An 18326-nucleotide genomic window follows, 5' to 3' on the forward strand; every position below is an offset into this window, starting at 1 on the left:
CAAGCCAGTGGTGGGATTTTGATTTGAACCAGACTAACCAACTATGTATCCTCAATAGCCATGTTAACACACGAACAACATCACATGGTATTTCTATTTTCTCTGCGGTCATTCTTTTGCAAATTCACAGTCCTCGTATGGGCACTAAAACTTCCTTTTCTAGAAGCTACTTCGGAACACTTGGAAGATACTTTATTGGAGTAGGCAGTTCTGTGGGAAAACCGTTGACATCAGAGGATGTTCCCCTTGCGCTAGCCAGTTCACATCCACTCATCTCCAACTTAAAACGTGTAACTGTACCACCTTATCTCACATCGTAGTTAAAGTCAATTAAGTTATGAATAAAAGCTTCCATGTTATGATATAAAACTCTCCCCTCCCCCATCTTCCTTCGTTTCCCCTCATAAGAACACCAAGGCTATGGAACAACCAGAGAACAGAAAGCTTTTGTTTCCATACCAACACTTTCCCCCAGCTCCCACCCACACAGAAGTGTCTGCTCCCTGGGATCACAATCAACATGATGCAAGGCTTTGCTACAGACTCATAGTATTGTCTATTGTAATTGTTTCTAATGGCCACCAACAGACTAGGCAGAGGAAAACTGTGGCATCATCTTGCTTTAAAGATGAAGAGGTAATGAGACTAGACTATTTCTTGCAAATCAGTGACAAATGTTTTCCATTTCCCCTTCATCTGATAATCTTTCTCTCATAGCGAAACTCCTGACATCAGTCTTCCTGTCAGACGGCAGTGGGGATCCCCCTATCAGGTGGCAGATTTCTGAATGGACCCTGGTCCATGACCCACAATGCCATGGTAGTGATGTAACCATCTGAACAGGAAGAGCAGCCAGAAGGATCCTGTTTGGTCGCCACAGGAAACACGGTCCATCTCCCACAGCGCTGCTTTCTTCAGGCTAGGACCAATGGGAAGTTTCTCAACCACACTTCAGGTGAATTCTCCGGGTTCCACTAACAGACTAGGGTTGGTTGGTCACCCACTTACAGGAGGATCCCGCGTGTCACAGTGCCAGTCATCTGAAGACCACACCCCCCCCCCCCCTTCCGAGGAGAAGTCATCATTGAAACTGTTCTCTGGTTTAAGACTAGGCTGCAGTCTACCCCAGAGAGCACCAGTCACAGCTTACATATCAAATACATGGGAATTTCTGCCAATTCTCTTCGCACAAACATGCGTGCGAGTCAGTCTGAATACTGGTAAATGTGATGAGGTCTGAATGATGAAGGGATGAGAAAAGAAAAGCAGAGACATGAGGGATGGCTTAGTGACCAGGGTCTGTGGAACGCTCCAGTGAGAGAGGGGAGAAGAGAGCCCTTACTGACAGACTGGATGACCTCTGATCCTGGCATGGAGGAAACTAGCGCACACACACACACACACACACAATGCTCCCAGAGTGGACTACCTCCTGTTGCCATGCATGACTGACAGTTAAAAGACAACAGTGTTGGCCATTTGTAGACTTAAAACATACATCTGTGATTCCATACGGTTTGCGAGGCATGCTGGATGCTTCAAATAATCCTGATCCAACAGACAGAACAGCTGTGGTCTTAATCAATACTTTATTGACACAGTTCACTCTGAACTCTGCTTCCATTGTAGTTGGCAGCATTGATCTCAATTCATCTTTGTGTTCAAGATGTTCTGCGTCATAGTCAGGATGGTACAGAGTGTCCTGAGAGCAGTAGTACCATCTTGAGCTCTCGTTTCAGCTCTTATTAGCCATTTAAACACATGACAATACCCAGGGGAGGGAGACAGGGGAGAAGAGGAGGGAGACATCCCCCCCAGAGCCCCTCAACCCCCACAGTCTGGTTACACGGCTGCTCGCCTATCAAAAGCACTTTGTTCTGCCACGGAGACATCAGCCAATTACACAGCAGGGTGAGCAGGCAGCTTGGCAGGGATTGGCCAAGGCATGTGGGTGGCTCCACCCATTCTCCCCCATCCCCTAACAACAGCAGCAGCATGCTAGTCTCTCCCACTTCCTCCCTCTCCTCTGCAGACCAACTGCTCTCGAACACTCTCCCTCCAGTTCTGTCGCCCTGTTTTCCTGTCCGGTTTGGAGAAGCAGTCATCACCCTCCGCACCTCTCACCATTTCCCCCCCCTCAACCACTCAGGACGACACTGAACAGACCCCTCCAAGCCAAGGGTTTCAGCGGTCACACACACACACGCACACGCACACACGCCTCCTGGGCCTCTTGCCTAGCGGCTCAGAAGCAGTGGGAAGTCAGGCTGGTTGCTGGCGGAAGGAAACACTGAACAGAAACAGAGAGGCTGAGGCAGCATAGGCACATCGTTCTACGCAGGTCCGCTCTACGCAGCACAGAACAGAGTTGAACGAGGTCTCTGCTCTGACCTACTTTTCAATCATCACTACAGGAAGGGAACTGGGAGTAAAAGAGGCAGATGGTCACTTCCTCTATGACTGCTTAGGGATACACAGTTCCACAGAAGACCAGGTGAAATGTTTCGTCTGGTGAGGAGGGTAAGAGATGGGTAAGGGAGGTGGGGGGGGTTATGTCATTGTGGCTCTCTGCCTTGGGCTCTCCCTCCCCTCGTCGTATTCCCTCGTTCCTCCAGCGAGGGGAGCAGAGCAGAAACAAAGAAAGAGGCCCTTCCCTTCCGCACAGAGAGGTGTTAACAGCAGTCGGCCTCACACAACACAACTCAGCCATCTTAAACTCTGCTCTGCTCCATACGGCCTTGTGTGTGAGTGTGCATACATGCGTGCCTATACCCAGCGATCTGTCCAGGCTGTACCATGGATGGCACAGGTGGAGGCCCGGGTCTTTGGGAGTGCGAGCCGAATGTACCAGCTCAGACACACCGCCAGCATCTGTCTGAGCAGGAGCCGAGCCGTGAGACAGACCCTGGCCAGAATCATGCGGCAAGAGAGGAGAAAGGTTTGGGCGTGTGAGGAGGAGCAGTGGCCCTTTGATGAGATGGGGAAAAAAAGAGGCGCTGATTGACAGCTCATGCCCTCCTCTACGGTGAACAGGCAGTTTAATTACTATTGATTTATTTCAGAGTTGTAGAAGAAGTACAGATAAGATATGATTATTTTTTTTGTATTATGAATGCATTGAATAAAATTCTAATTTCACAATAAATAAAGTGTGGTGTGTATTCTTACGAGGATACTTGCCTTGTGTACCTGTCCTTAGAAAATCATCCATTTCTAATTCCAACATTCTTTCCCCTGTCTGTAGTGGCTTTATAGAGGAAACATCTTCAGCAGAACACAGCTGTGAATATCTCACATCCCTATTCAGACACTACTGCCTTTGTCCAAACAGCCTTGAGGAATAAAAGCCAGTTCAACATAGAAATACGTTGATACTGGGCTTGGCAATCCGCTTCAGTCCCATCCTCTATTGTAAATACATTAGCTCCATTAAATCACAGGACACAAGACCTTTAACATTGCACATTTATTGCCTTTCTCCATTGTTTGTCATAAAAATAAAAAAAATAAACACACAACATTAAATATGGCCATCTGTCAATCAGCCATTGTAAAGAGAAGCTGAATGATGAGTGAAGAGAATAAAGGTTCAGGTGCTTTCTAGATCCATGTTGTTACTCAGAGTAGAATCACTGCTGTAGAATGACTCGTCTCATATTACCATACAGTTGGGCTACACTATGCATGGCTGACCACACCGTTTACAAAACACCTGCAGACACCAGGTTAGAGGGACTGAAGGAACAGGTCCACACACACAAAAAGGAGGCATGTGGCGTCAGAGTCTCGTTCAGAACAGACAATTGCAGCATGGATGGAGGAGACAGGCAATGAAAAAGAGTAGGGGTTAGGAGAAAGAGAAACCACAGAGAGGGGGTTTCTAGAGTAGGAAAAAGGCAGCAGTAGTGCTACAGCTTACAAAATGACCCTTGCACATTCAGTTTAAAGTATTGGCGTTATTTTTCTCGGAGAGCAAACGGAAACCTTGTATTAAAGCTATTCATCAAATCCTTTGTGAGACAGAAAAAAAAAACACTTGGCCCTGAATACAAAAGTATAGCAGAGCGCGGTAGAGGTTTAGACGCCAAGACGTCCTACTGACTGATAGAAGGTGATAACCTCCATTTGGCTGTCAATCTGTGGGCTCACTGGGAACAGCCATGTGTTTGAGGAGGAGACAGCTGCTTTTGGAATCAATTCCTCTGACAGGTTATTCATACATCAATGCCCTCATTTAGGGAGAGAATATGCACACTGCAGAATCAGACACTGAGGGCTTCAGCTTTTCCATGAATTCATTTCACAGGACCGTGAAATAAAACAGTATGGTTTAGACTAGCTTTACTCTGGTGAGGAGGGAGAACATTAAACTAAACTAGCATGAAGGGCTACTGTATACATTTTGATGTTTATATACACTGAACAAAAATAAACAACATGTAAAGTGTTTGGTTCATGAGCCGAAATAAAAGATTCTGAAAAAAGCTTCTCAAATTGTGCACACATTTGTTTACATCCCTCATAGTGAGCATTTCTCCTTTGCCAAGATAATCCATCCACCTGACAGGTGTGGCATATCAAGAAGCTGATTAAACAACATGGTCATTACACAGGTGCACCTTGTGCTGGGGACAATAAAAGGCCACTCTAAAATGTGCCGTTTTCTCAGCACAATGCCACAGATGTCTCAAGTTGAGGGAGCGTACAATTGGCATGCTGACTGCAGGAATGTCCACCAGAGCCGTTGCCAGATAATTTAATGTTCATTTCTCTACCATAAGCCACCTCCAACACAATTTTAGAGAATTTGGCAGTACGTCCAACCGGCCTCACAACCACGTGTAACCACAGCAGCCCAGGACCTCCACATCCGGCTTCTTCGCCTGTGGGATTGTCTGAGACCAGCCACCCAGACAGCTGATGAAACTAAGGAGTTTTTCAGTCTGTAATAGGGTGTGGCATATGTGGGGGAAAACTCATTCGGATTGGCTGGGCCTAGCTCCCAAGTGGATGGGATTATGCCCTCCCTGGCCCACTCCTGGCTGCACCCCTGCAGAGTCATGTGAAATCCATAGATCATGTGAAATCCATAGATTACGGTTTAAAGAATTTATTTCAATTGACTGATTTCCTTATATGAACTGTACCTCAGTAAAATCATTGAAATTGTTGCATTTGTTATTTTTGTTCAGAATAATAGACATTTATAAAATGAAAGACAAGTAACCAGCCCCTATACATCATAAACTGAGTATAGTCAAACTCAAATATCCATTTCAGTGGCATGGACTGAAGAGACTCTCAGTTTCTCTGGAGTGAGTTGGACAGGGCAAGGTAGGTGGTTGTCCCATGCATGTGTGGGTGGTAGCATCACAGTCCTGTGGTTTTAGGACAGACAGAACAGGGCATAGCTCTGTAGTCACCTCTCACAACCAAGCAGAGCGATTGACAGCCAGGGAGAGCCATGCAGCACAGTGCTCCCAGAGCCATGCTCACACAGTCAATTAGCAGCGAGAAAAACGTGTCTCGGGGAGGCAGAGGGGAGGGGTACTCTTACCACAAAAACAGAGGAGCATTCTGCAGCTCCAATCATGCACAATCACTGCTCCATCATGGCGGTTGAGGAGCTGTGTTGACGCGAGTGTGAGGCGGCAGGCCCTGACTGAGCCGAGACGCTAAGCTGCTTTGTCCCATCTGTAAACGTCCAATCAGGGTCAGAGAGTTCACAGTATACAAACGCTGTGCTTAACCCCTAACCAACCTACCAGACATGTTTCAGGAACCAAAAGAACAGCAGCAGAAAACGTCATTTGTTTTTTCTCAGCACTACGGTTACTCAATATAGTCCAGCCATATGACCATCACATTTCAACCATGTTTACTTTAATTCACAAGTCTTTATTTTTAGACTCTCAAACAAAGTAGGCCTGAAAATGACCCATAATAAAAAGGACTAATATTCCTGATGGAGAGAAGTTATTTACAACAGGAGAAAAGAGCAAGTCAGCCAGCAGCAGCAGCAGCCATGGCTTCAACAGATTCATGCCCCATAAAACCAGTGGTGGATGGATTTCAGAGAGCAGTCGCCTGCCAGATGCTGAGAGATTAAATTATGTTACGTTGTAGTCGCACTACACTGCTCTAGTTGTTAGCTGGAGGAAAACAACTCAGGTCAGTGGGTATCAGGGCCAAGAAAAATTAAGTGGAGAGGTTTTCATGTGGTTTACTGGAGCTATAAGCTCCGCACTCCTGCAGCAGGCCCAGTGTACCGACAGGACACACTGTGGGTGACCGATACAAGCGGCTAGCGATTAGCCGGCCTGGACTTTACAGGCCAGTTTGACTGGGAGGGAGAAACTTCAACTCTGTTACTAAAGCACTCTTTCAACTGAGACAATGAGCAGCCTGGTAGGAAGACAGGGCAAGAGGACAGTGTGGCTGAACTGTAGAGTGACGCTCAAAAGAGATGGCAGCAGGAGAGAAGGCTGAGTGTAATGCTAACTGTCAGGTAGATAAGATTAGCCGTTACTCTGCTGGTAATGGTGGTGACCGCAGCAGAACACACACAGTTGACTGACCACTGAGGGGCCCCAGCCTGGCTCTGCACTGTGGTACTGCATATGGGCTCCCACACTCTCATGAACATAGAACAACAAGACTGAGGTGGATCTAATAGCAAAGCCACACACACACACTTTTTAAAAAAAATGGCCATTCCATGCCAGCATAGCATGGACCCATTTTGGTATCTCAGATTGTTATGGCAATTCTCACACTGTATAAACTTTTGATATGCTTTTTACATCTGTAATGCAAGCAATTTTTGGGAAAAACATGATGAAAGTGGCCATTCAGAGTGCAGGGCCATATGACTGTAGATTACAATGGGCCAGCCTGCTATCAACACAAAGCCAGGTGTTTAGTGGAGCTGTTCAGGATGTTCAGGGCTCACAACACTAAAGCCCCTCTCTGGCACAGAGCTGCAGAAAATGGGCAATTAAGAAGTGATTTTCACCTCACAGCTTGGCCCATTGCCTCACAAAGAACCCTGCGGCAGCCTGGGGACTGGAGGAGAGAAGAGGCCCAGGGAAGGGGTTACAGGGGTAGGATGGGGAGGTGTTACAGTGAGGCGGCATACTCTGGATCCATGCGCAGAACATGAGGATGTATGAGAAACGATGAGATACAGAGGGAAGGATCTCCAGCAGATTAGAGATTGTACAGAGAGGAGCAGCTGGTTTGACTCATACCTCTTTCCCATTCTCGCCTCCTTCCCGCTCTTCTCATTATCTCGCTCCTCTCCCGCTTGTTGGTAATTGAGCTCAAAAGGGATCCTGCTTGAGGTGAAATAAATGTACTTTGTCTCAGGCACACAGACAAACCTGGTTACCACGGTGTCACCCCTTACAGGATCCTCTGCCAATGTCACAGTAAACAGGAGAGCCAGTCACACACCACCTGTCCCATCAGGCCAAGTCAGTCACCCAAAGCCCCACACCAAACCATGGCTGCTGCCTCAGTCAGCAGGTCTGGCAGATTGTCCAGTGATAAAGGTACTCAGCCAACCTTGAAGGAGGAGAGTCTAACGGTGGTTCCACTCCACTATGTCTGAGCACTAAGCCAGTAAGACCATTCAATACTAAGCCAGAGGAAACTAAATGGCTGCCGCTCCTCCACTCCCTCTCCATTCAGGTAGTCAAGTAAATGTGGCAACAATGGCTGATAGGGGTAAATGCCACAGTTGATTTCAGTGGAACTCTTTTTTACAATAGCAGGTAATGGTTTTATGGTTTCATTCAAAATACAATAGTATGCTATTAAAGGGATAGGCCTGATACAGCTCGTTCTGTCAGACAATACCCTAGTTATTGCTGTGTGAAATGCTTGGAGCACAAGAGGAGTGTAAATGGCCACACATTTCACACCACAGTAAGTCATGCCTCTCAGCCGGTTATACAACCACCACTCAGTACATTCTGTGCAGGGATACTTTAATCTAACTTCAGCTCTCCACTATGTTCAGACACTCGAGTGTCAAGTCTGAAACAGACAGACGCTCCGTTCTGCCCCACTCCAGCAGTTGCTATAGTAACGGAGTGGTTAGGCCCCCTCTGATGGCACGGTGTATAAAAAAAAATATAAACTTCTGGTCACTATGGTTACCCTGTCTTTAGAGTGACTTCCAGATTCAGTTTACATTACATGGCAGAGTTGGTTTGGGTTGAACTTCAGGATGACCAACTGAACCATTACTAATCTCCCACTCTGCTCTCAGTCAGAGTATACTGTAGGCCTAGATGGACATCTATGGGCCCTAATGGCTGTAGTGTAAATCAGCTGTAAATGACTTATGTAAATGGGATTTAAGCCAGGCTTTGTTCTCTGCGTGTACAGTATATGAATCTGTCATGAGCTACATTTACTCCAAGAAGTGATTAAAAAAATCAGTTTCCAGACCCGGCTCAGTCATTAGCTACGACAGTGCCCAATTTAATTATTTCTATCCTCTTTAGTTTGCTCTGACTGTCACAGGTTGTGTTTTAGTGCTGCCTTTGGGCCCGTGATTTGATCCAGGGCCAGGGGGCAGGGCCAGCCTTTCAGCCTGGGCTTTGGCTCCCTTCCATGGGTGTACCAAACACTACAGTACCCTGCTGTGAGGCCTAGTGGAAACTTAGCAGCTAGAAGTGCCATTAAAATGCTGCCATTGTGCAGAGAGGAGATCAAAGACATTACTTTTGACAGACAGAAGAATTTTCAGAAATCTGATTATGTTAAATATTAATCTCACTGTTAGGTCATAATGAACATCTGTCAAAGTGCTTTATGAAACCACATGATATTTTGAGTCATCTTCATGTTTCCATGTTTCAGGCCACCAAAGCAACAGCAACGCTCTAATGCTATTTGTGAGGGACAGACCGTGTGGCTAACCAAACTCCTGGCCTCATGCATTTAGCTGACCCACAGGGACAAAGCACAGGGTGCCTGTTTATGGTGCGAGGGAGAGGCGAGGTATTCACAGTTTAGACTCCAGCTGCATGACATCTATCTGGGGAAGCTTCCAACGTTTCCTTTGGCAGTCTGAAGCGAGAACAACAAAATGGGGGAAGAGTGCAGCGAGAAGAAACCACCAAGGAGACGAATCTCCCACCAAACAGATGATGAATACATAAACACACTAAACTAATATAAGAGTGCTGAAAGCAGCGAGAGCCCACAGCGCCAACCCCTCAGCAGTTTAGAGGAGAATCTCCGGCTAAGCTGGAGAGAACCGCCGTAGCTCCTGCTCTCGTGCTGATCCCGCTGGAAATGGGGGTCGCTCAGCTATTTGTACCTGGCTGAGTAATGACAGAGTGAATAATATTTTTTTGTATTTTTTTTTAAAAGAGCCACTCAGTATTCTATTACAAGACAAGATGGAGCGGGAGACTAATGCGTTTCTCACGGCGATGGAGCACACAGAGCTGTAACTCTGAAACTCGTCTCCATTGACCTAAAAATAAAATCAACTGTTTCTTGTCTCCCCACCTTTGAGACCACCCCACCACCACACACTCTAGCCCGCTTTCACTTTGCACACAGCTCACACAAAGCCAATGCAGCCCGCCTAACTACTCCAGCAGTTTATAGTGAGCCAAGTACACAATGTAGCCACTTTCGGACAAGCTCATTACTGTAGCAAGCCGAGGGGAGCTGCCACCCAGAGTTAGGCCTGTCCTCTAAGGGGCTGATGCATGTTGAAAAGGCTGCATTAACATGCACTGAGAGGGAGGTCATCTTTCAGAAACAACCCAGGCTTGTTCAAAGGCCTCAAAATGGCTGCAATAAAAATGGAAATAGTAAATAGATATCTTCATCGTCACAGTAAATGTGACATCTGAGAAACGCTGACTACAATGTAACAACCTGTGGATAAGTCAGTGTGCCAATCGAACACAGAGCGGTGGCCAAAAGGTCCATATGAGCTCTCTGGCAGGAAACAAAGATATTATACAGCCATATATATGAAATATCAGCGTCATTATAAACATCACCATGATTGCATCGCTCATGATTCATAGAGAATAAATTGGAGGAAACCCAGAACTACATAAGAGTTTTGTTATGAGTGAACTGCGACTCAAAGTAAGATACTGTATGAGGAAATACGAGGCCTATAAACCAGGTATAACACTAAGGACTAACACAACTGTGTAGTCTGATTATCAACAGTCTAATGTAAACTATATTTAGACATTGAGTATAATGATTTATAAATCATGTTGAATAACGCCAAAAAAAATGATATCCTCCTCGTTTCCCATTGAGCAGCTTGTAACCATACAGGCGTTAAGAGTCTAATGCGGATCAATATAATCAAAGGCTCCATTCTATTGCTTTATCCCTGGAGGCTTACTGCTGCCTGATGAAGACAAGTCCGAGTGGTAGAGGGGGATCTGGGGATAATACCGGATTGACCGAGAACGTATATAACTGGCCTGCTGTCTGTGGTTGGACATTCTCCGCAGGGTAGCTAGAAAGTGGATGTTTCCAGGTTTCAAAGATACAGTACTTTCAACCTAACTTCCATTTCTCCCGAAGAACAGAAGTGGGGACTCCGCTCTGGTGTCTTTCTAGGCCTGCTATGTTAGGTTAGTGGTTGGATGGCAGGACGCGACAGCACCAACAGTTCCGTTAGGCTTTACAGTCAGTAGAGACTCACTAGATCTCTAAACGACCTCATCCATTCAGCTGGCGAGGTTAAGGTCTCTTGCTCATAATGGCCTCCATTCTAGTGACAGCCCAGTCACCCCTGTTCTGCCCTCCAGTCAAACCTATGGAGCCTCCCTACTACTGTCCAGCTTAGTGTCCAGTGTCCTCCCTCCTCAGAGCTTAAGCATGTTAAGGCCAAACCAAAAACATGTAAAATGTTGATTCAGCTTCTCAGGGATCTTGGACGGATGAGCTGTGGCTGCCACACACACACACTTTGTGTAGACAGCTTGTGTCCTCTCAGGGCTGTCCAGCTGTCCGGCCAAACCCACAGGAGTAGGACATAAATCATGGAGCAAAATGAAACGGTGCATTCAGTGAGAATGTGGTGTACGTGACACACACATATATATATATATTATATATATATATATAGATCCAGAATACACATGGTTTAAGTGAGATTATTTATATATCCTGAACAGTCTTTCAATACAGCACAATGTCCGACACATTGTCCTCTCAGAATATTGGCACATATGATAGCGTATACTTTAGACAGGATTACAGTCCATAGGGAAACATCCTCCTCCGCACAGACAGTCATTACCCAGAGCACAGCAGAGCACATTCCTTACACTGTGTTCACTCCCTCGCCCCCCCCTGGTACAGTCAGGCCCCCCCCACTCACCCACCCTGGTACAGTCAGGCACTACCCACCCTGGTACAGTCAGGCACTACCCACCCCTGGTACAGTCAGGCACTACCCACCCTGGTACAGTCAGGCACTACCCACCCTGGTACAGTCAGGCACTACCCACCCTGGTACAGTCAGGCACTACCCACCCTGGTACAGTCAGGCACTACCCACCCTGGTACAGTCAGGCACTACCCACCCTGGTACAGTCAGGCACTACCCACCCTGGTACAGTCAGGCACTACCCACCCTGGTACAGTCAGGCACTACCCACCCTGGTACAGTCAGGCACTACCCACCCTGGTACAGTCAGGCATAATCCTGGCTGGTAGTTTGCCCATAAACAGGTTGGTCTAACTAACAAAGGAGGAACTGTGGCGTGTGCAGAGATTGTCCCGAGATGATAACAGCTGATAAGAGAAAGATCACATTACATGACAGGGTAAGAGGGTCAGGGTGTGTGACGTAAAGCTGCCATAAATATTGGGACAGAGAGGAGAGAGAGAACGGAGAATAGGAAGCAATGGGCTGGCTGCTGCTGATCACCGGCGGCCCAAATTAAAACCGGCAGTTTGGGGAGCTCCCGTAACGACGTAGTAAAGTGGAACATTGTCTGTTGGCAGACAGCAAAACACTGAGGAGAAGAACCGAATCAAAATGCTGTGTCTACCAGCTCCCCGCCTTCCAAGAGATACGGCTCTCCACATACTGTGGTGCCGGTGGTTCCTCCGATATAAGAGAGGATATAACTACAGCTAATACTGGGAACGCTTGACAAGAAGGTGCGAGGGAGGGTAGTGGTATAGAGTAAGGATAAAGTATCTGAAACATTCCTGTTACAACCTCCCTACCTCACAGCATCTCACTGACCCAGTTACAGTGCCAGGGCTCCTCAGAGAGGAACTGTGAACTCATGTTCCACACATGAAGAAAATATGGATAAAATAAATAAATGACCATCTGCATTAAAACAGAAGGTTAAATTAAGCACATTCAGGCTCAGGTCCACAAACCCTTGTGGGTGAACACGAGGCCCACATTTAAATAGTAAAGCTGAAGGACTGGGGAGGGAGGGTGAGAGGGGATGGAACCTTTACAGGCCTCGTTCCCGGCTCTCGCTCTATTTTTGTTTCCTCTTTTTGTGTGCCACACACTGCAGTGGATTTTTCAACGTCGCCCTCATCAGTTGTGCGACTGATGAAACACTGACAGCTTCTTTACATTTGTAAAGACCCCTGCAGCAGCTGTGCTTATCCCAGCACAGAGCCCAGCTCTATCCCAGCACACAGAGGCCAGCCCAGCTCCACACACCCTGAGAACAGCCTAGTCAGGACAAATTGGCCCTGGCTGCACATCTCCTCTCAATGCTATGTTCAGTTAAACAACACCACAAACATAACTAACGCTGCTACCCAACTGACTTAAACACACCCCCACAAATTCACTGAATATACAAATGTAGAATTTCAGAATAGGAGAGAATGTGTTTGTGCCTCTAAATGTCTGTCAAATTACCAGGCAAAGTGATCAGCCACCATAGAAAGCAGTTATTTGAGAGGGGCCGTTTTAACTTTTGTGTCCTATCAAAGGAGCGGTAATTGCCTTGCCTTGTTTGCTTTTATTAAGTTTTTTTCCTGACTGATGAATTTTAATAACATGGATGGAGAATAACAACACACAGTGTTCCAGGGGACATGCTTAAGCCAAGCATGGATAATTGTCTAACGCTAATTAAGGGGAGGTTAAACCAGAGGGGCCAAGAGTTGTTGAGGGGGAGGGTGTTGCGTTTTGAGTGGGGGCCCAAGGAGAGGGGGGGGGGGGGCACCTCCAGGTTGTTTTGTTGTTCGCATGGTTTGGTCTGAGCAGATTTCTACCCCAGCTGCTGCACCTCAGCAGATGTGAAAGCCATGTTCTGTGCGGTCCAATTCCACACACAGCCACATGAGCATACATCTACAATTACACAAGAAATTAAGAATAAAATAATAAAAAATAGACAATTTTAGACTTCAGCTGTAATTTTTTTCCAAATCATCTCACCAGTCCCCCAACAATGTTGGAAATGTAATGCATTGATTACTTTAATAGCATTGCCATAAGAGGTGAGTATTTCGGGGATAAATAGTATCAAACTCATGGGGAAATGTACTGACTTAATCAAAAGTTTGAAAACTATATGCTTAACACTTCAAGAATTAAGTATTATTTCACCTCATAATATAAAAGTATAATGTTTCAACCACGTTATTAGAGTGGAACGATTGGGGAAGGCGACAATCGCCAGTTATGATGGACTTTGATTATTCTCAGTGCATCGTGGGCCACAAACAAAGTAGCCTAGTCAGCAGCGGGCCCACACGTGGCCAAAATGTTTTGAGATGAGTTAAATGGAAACAAAAAAGGTACATCTGAAATAAAAGGTATTATGCAATGGTTCATAATAACTTCACATTGTTTTTGACGCGAGGAAACTTCACACGAGAACACACACTGTAATGTGAGGGTTAAACTCAGCCATGCGACGTGCTGAGTGTCTCCGTTTGAGAGGACGTCATTGTTTAGCTTACGCCTGTTTTAAACCCCAATTTTAAATACTTTAAATGTTGTAGGTTACACCGAGGGTAAAAACCTTGAAATTACCAACGTTGGTATCGCCCCCTTCTGCCAAATTCGCCGGTATTAGGTAATCGCAGAAAGAAAATGGTCGCTTCTTTGCTTCCCCTTCACATGAACCTCTGCAATGCGACTGAAACACTACCTCCTTAAAATTACACCATAAACAAGCTAGCGCTTAATCAACTAACCGCTAACATTTCGTTTAGCTGCATCCATGGTCTCTCGTCTGCTTAAAAACTATTAACTGGAGATATCCCGAATAATTAAAAAACTATCCGAGAATCTAACATTCTTGCTCCGCAAGCTCAGGCTGCAATATATCCCATTCACAGAGGTCACACAGACGTGCTACGCGGAATTAAAATGATCAGACCCTTTATTGCATATGCATATATATATATATATATATATATATATATATATATATATATATATATATATATATATATATATATGTGTGTGTGTGTGTGTTAGTAAACAAACACAGACAAGCAACTCCTCCTGAGCGTTGCACTACGATTGTAAATTATTGGAAATTCTACGGAAATGTAAAAATTGCCTGACCCCCTTTCTGCGCTCTCCCCCTACGGAGAAAATGAAAGAGCTACAGTCCACTCGTCATGGTCGGACCGTGCTAGTCAGGTACTCTCAAGTCGCATCAACATAACTAAAGTGAATGTTGTTGTGATATCCAATAGCAAAACAAGGTGTTCTTTTTATAAATACCACAGTTTATATAGGGCTACTCAGAATGGGGTATAGAACCCGGAATCAGCCATGGGCGATATGGCTGTCTTCATGGCTCTGAAAGGGGCTATGGGAGAAAACAAAGACATTCTGAAAACAATTAGCCAGCTCCTGTGGAAAATTCGGACTTAATCAATAAACCTCACACAACAAGTCGTTTGTTATATTGTACAGAGATGATTCCAGAATGCGCATTGCCCTTCCGTGGATAGTTAATCAAATAAATCGTCTTGCCTTATGTTGAAGAAATTAAGCAACACAGACACTATAAATACAAATCGACAATTTAAATAAAGTCTAATTGATAACACATTCTACAACTTTACCATCTAAAAAGGAAATTCGGCCCCAATAGGCCACAGCTGTGTAATGGTAACCTTCACACTCCGTGATCGAAGTTTATGCATTTTCTTCAAAACAGGCGAAATGAACGTGCAAACTTGTAAAGGTTCAATTATTTTACACATTGGCCAATAATAGGCTAGTAGTTACTCACGTATTTCTTTTGGATGATATTCCTCTTAGGTCTTTCCTTGCTCATTCTGCAATCCAAAATGTTTGCTAAAGAGAGAATGGCCACATGAATTTCTTTCTTTGACTCTCGCTTCTCCCGGAGCACACCAAACAATTTAAATCCCCGGTCTGTGAGCTCTCTGGCTTTGTAGAATCCTCGCTCTGGGTTTCCCTTGACGATCTGGATTTCGTCGATAGATTCCAAATTAAAGGTCCACGACGAACGGAGACAAACAAAAAACAAACTCACTTCGGAATAACATATTCAAAACAATTCACAACAAATAACTTCCAATCGTAGAAAACCCCTTGACGTTCTCTCTCCCGGCTATCCTGAACGACATGGATATTCTAAAAGGTATCTGTTCTTTGAAAAGAGTCACATCTTGTTTGAGAAGAGGATTTAAATTGAACCAAATAAATAAAATAAAAAAGGTTTGATGTCCCGTTTTGGCTGGAACTATCAGGCGACGAGTGTTGACTACTCCAGCACCGCAGCTATTCTAAACGAGGCGAGTTTCTTTCTTCCCCTGGTTCAGCCTATCACATCCGTTACCATGGACAGCGGCAACTTTAAAAGGCCGTTTTTCAGGCACCGAGTAAAAATGATTTTACAAAACGCGAGATGAATAATATATCCCGGATAAAGTATCCTATCTTGTTTGAATGAATGGGATCCCCACGTGTAGGCTAGTTGGTTCTTCGCTAGTTACTTCGTTTCCTATTTCTCCTCAGTGGCTCGAGCGATCCTGTGAAAAGCTGACCTGGAGCCCATTCATATTTAGTGTGCAAATTAGCAACATTGTTTCAAGCCCTCAATCTATGCAATGCCAATGCTACAAAGTAATTGACAATGTATTTTTTATTTGATTTAACCTTTATTTAACTAGGCAAGTCAGTTAAGAACACATTCTTATTTACAATGAAGGCCTACCCCGGCCAAACCCGGATGATGCTGGACAATTGTGCGACCTATGGGTCTCCCAATCACGGTTGTGATACAGCCTGGAGTCAAACCAGGGTCTGTAGTGACACCTATAGCACTGAGATGCAGTGCCTTAGACCGCTGTCATGTTGTTTTTAGGCCACAGGCCTGCATTCACCTTCAGAATGGCATTGAAGCATTGAGGTAAGGAAAGCGGTCAAATAAACCTTCATCACAGCGACCATATTATTTTTGGTAAGCTTATAAAATGTGTATGTGAAAACTTAGGATTTCCAATTTTCCAAAATGACTTCCTAAAGTCCCTCGCGCTGAGCACATGCAGCTTGCAATAGCACATAACCTACAGGGGTGCGTTCAGTTTGATTTACACTAGCTTCAATAGCCACAAAGTCAGATTCACATCTACAAAGTCCAAATTGTCCCAAAAAAGTAGCTTTTTAGTAATAATTTAAGGTTAGGGTTAGGCATAAGGTTAGCAGTGTGGTTAGGTTTAAAATCACATTTTAAGAAGATAAATCGTAGAAATGGCCCGGGGTTTATGACTTTGATGCTAGTGATGACGTTCAGCAGTGGTGTGAAGTAATTAAGTAAAAATACTTTAAAGTACTACTTAAGTAGTTTTGGGGGGGGGGGATCTTTACTTTACTTTATTCATATTTTTGACAACTTTTACTTCACTACATTCCTAAATAAAATAATGTACTTTTTACTCCATACTAAAACCCTGAAACCCAAAAGTAGTCAGTACATTTTGAATGCTTAGCAGGACAGTAAAAATATCAAATTCACGCACTTATCAAGAGAACATCCCTGGTCATCTCTACTGCCTCTGATCTGGCAGACTCACTAAACACACATGCTTCTTTCGTAAATGATGTCTGAGTGTTGGAGTGTGCCCATGGCTATCTGTAAAAACAGGAAAATACTGCCGTCTGGTTTTCTTAATATAAGGAATTTGAAATGAAGTGACTTTCACTTTTACTTGAGTCATTTTCTATTAAGGTATCTTTACTTTTACTCAAGTATGACAATGTAGAACTTTTTCCACCACTGCCGTTCAGTTTGGTTCAATGTTTCTACATTGCGTGGCGCTTTGTACGTTTATGGACAACATGCTACTGAACAACACATTTCCCTAAAACAGTGTGCACCATTCTTTAACAGCTTTTAAGGTATGTTTCCTCCATTTTTTTACCTTTATTTAACTAGGCAAGTCAGTTAAGAACAAATTCTTATTTTCAGTGACGGCCTAGGAACAGTGGGTTAACTGCCTTGTTCAGGGGCAGAACGACAGATTTTTACCTTGTCAGCTCGGGGATTCGATCTTGCAACCTTCCGGTTACAAGTCCAATGCTCTAAACACTAGGCTACCTGCCTAGTGGGTGTAGCAAGGTGTGGCCTGATCAATATGGGTGTGACCATTAGAGATCTCAAACTGGTGCAGCACAACACCATACACAAACGCCCTCTGGGCCACCATAGTCCTCTTCTTCAACCTGTCGTTCAGTACCGTTTCCGTTTAAATAAACATTGAATGCGTTTCTGTTGTAGCCTACTAAACTAACTCCAGATGAGATCTGGGCTACAGTAGGAGGTTACAGTAATTGTCACCACATTGCTTAGAAATGTGACACATTCACTTAGCACCATCCATATGACTCAAAATGAGCTTTTCATGTTAACGTTGACTAGAAGATTAAGTAGATTAATCATAGCCTACTGATCATGAATCTAAGCATCCTTCCTTCACTTTAAGACACTGTAGGCATCTACCACCCCCACAACTAAGGGAAAATATAATCTCTTTCCTGAAAAACAGTTATTTAGCAGTGACCAGGGAACCAATTAACCAAAGGTTTTTGACTTGAAGTTCAGTAAACTTTCAAGTCCAAATAGTCATATTCCAATACCTTTTCATCTCGGTGAACAAGAAGAGAAATGGTTTGAAAAACCACCTCAATCCAGGAAAAGAAGGTGTCACTGTACTCCTAATTATCCTATTCAGCAAACTGAGAAGATTAAAATACTGCTAGTTTTTAATTAAACTGCCTTTTTCGTCCTCATGCTAGGTAGCTATTGGTAAAGCAGCCCATTTAGTTCCACAACACTTCTGGT

The 18326-nt window shown here is 44.6% G+C and overlaps 1 protein-coding gene across 1 annotated transcript in view; it reads right to left on the reverse strand.

Annotated features, from left to right (window-relative positions):
* Positions 1–15808, reverse strand: part of LOC106570183 (protein Jumonji) — a 95202-nt gene extending 79394 nt beyond the window's left edge. Inside the window, exon 1 of the mRNA XM_014142229.3 lies at positions 15249–15808. Within this exon, the coding sequence (XP_013997704.1) occupies positions 15249–15293 (45 nt within the window). The 5' untranslated portion in view covers positions 15294–15808. The remainder of the gene's footprint in view (positions 1–15248) is intronic.
* Between the last annotated feature and the right edge of the window lie 2518 nt (positions 15809–18326).

Source organism: Salmo salar, chromosome 14 (assembly GCF_965601325.2).
Source record: "Salmo salar chromosome 14, fSalSal1, whole genome shotgun sequence".
In the NCBI taxonomy this organism is placed as follows: Eukaryota; Metazoa; Chordata; class Actinopteri; order Salmoniformes; family Salmonidae; genus Salmo; species Salmo salar.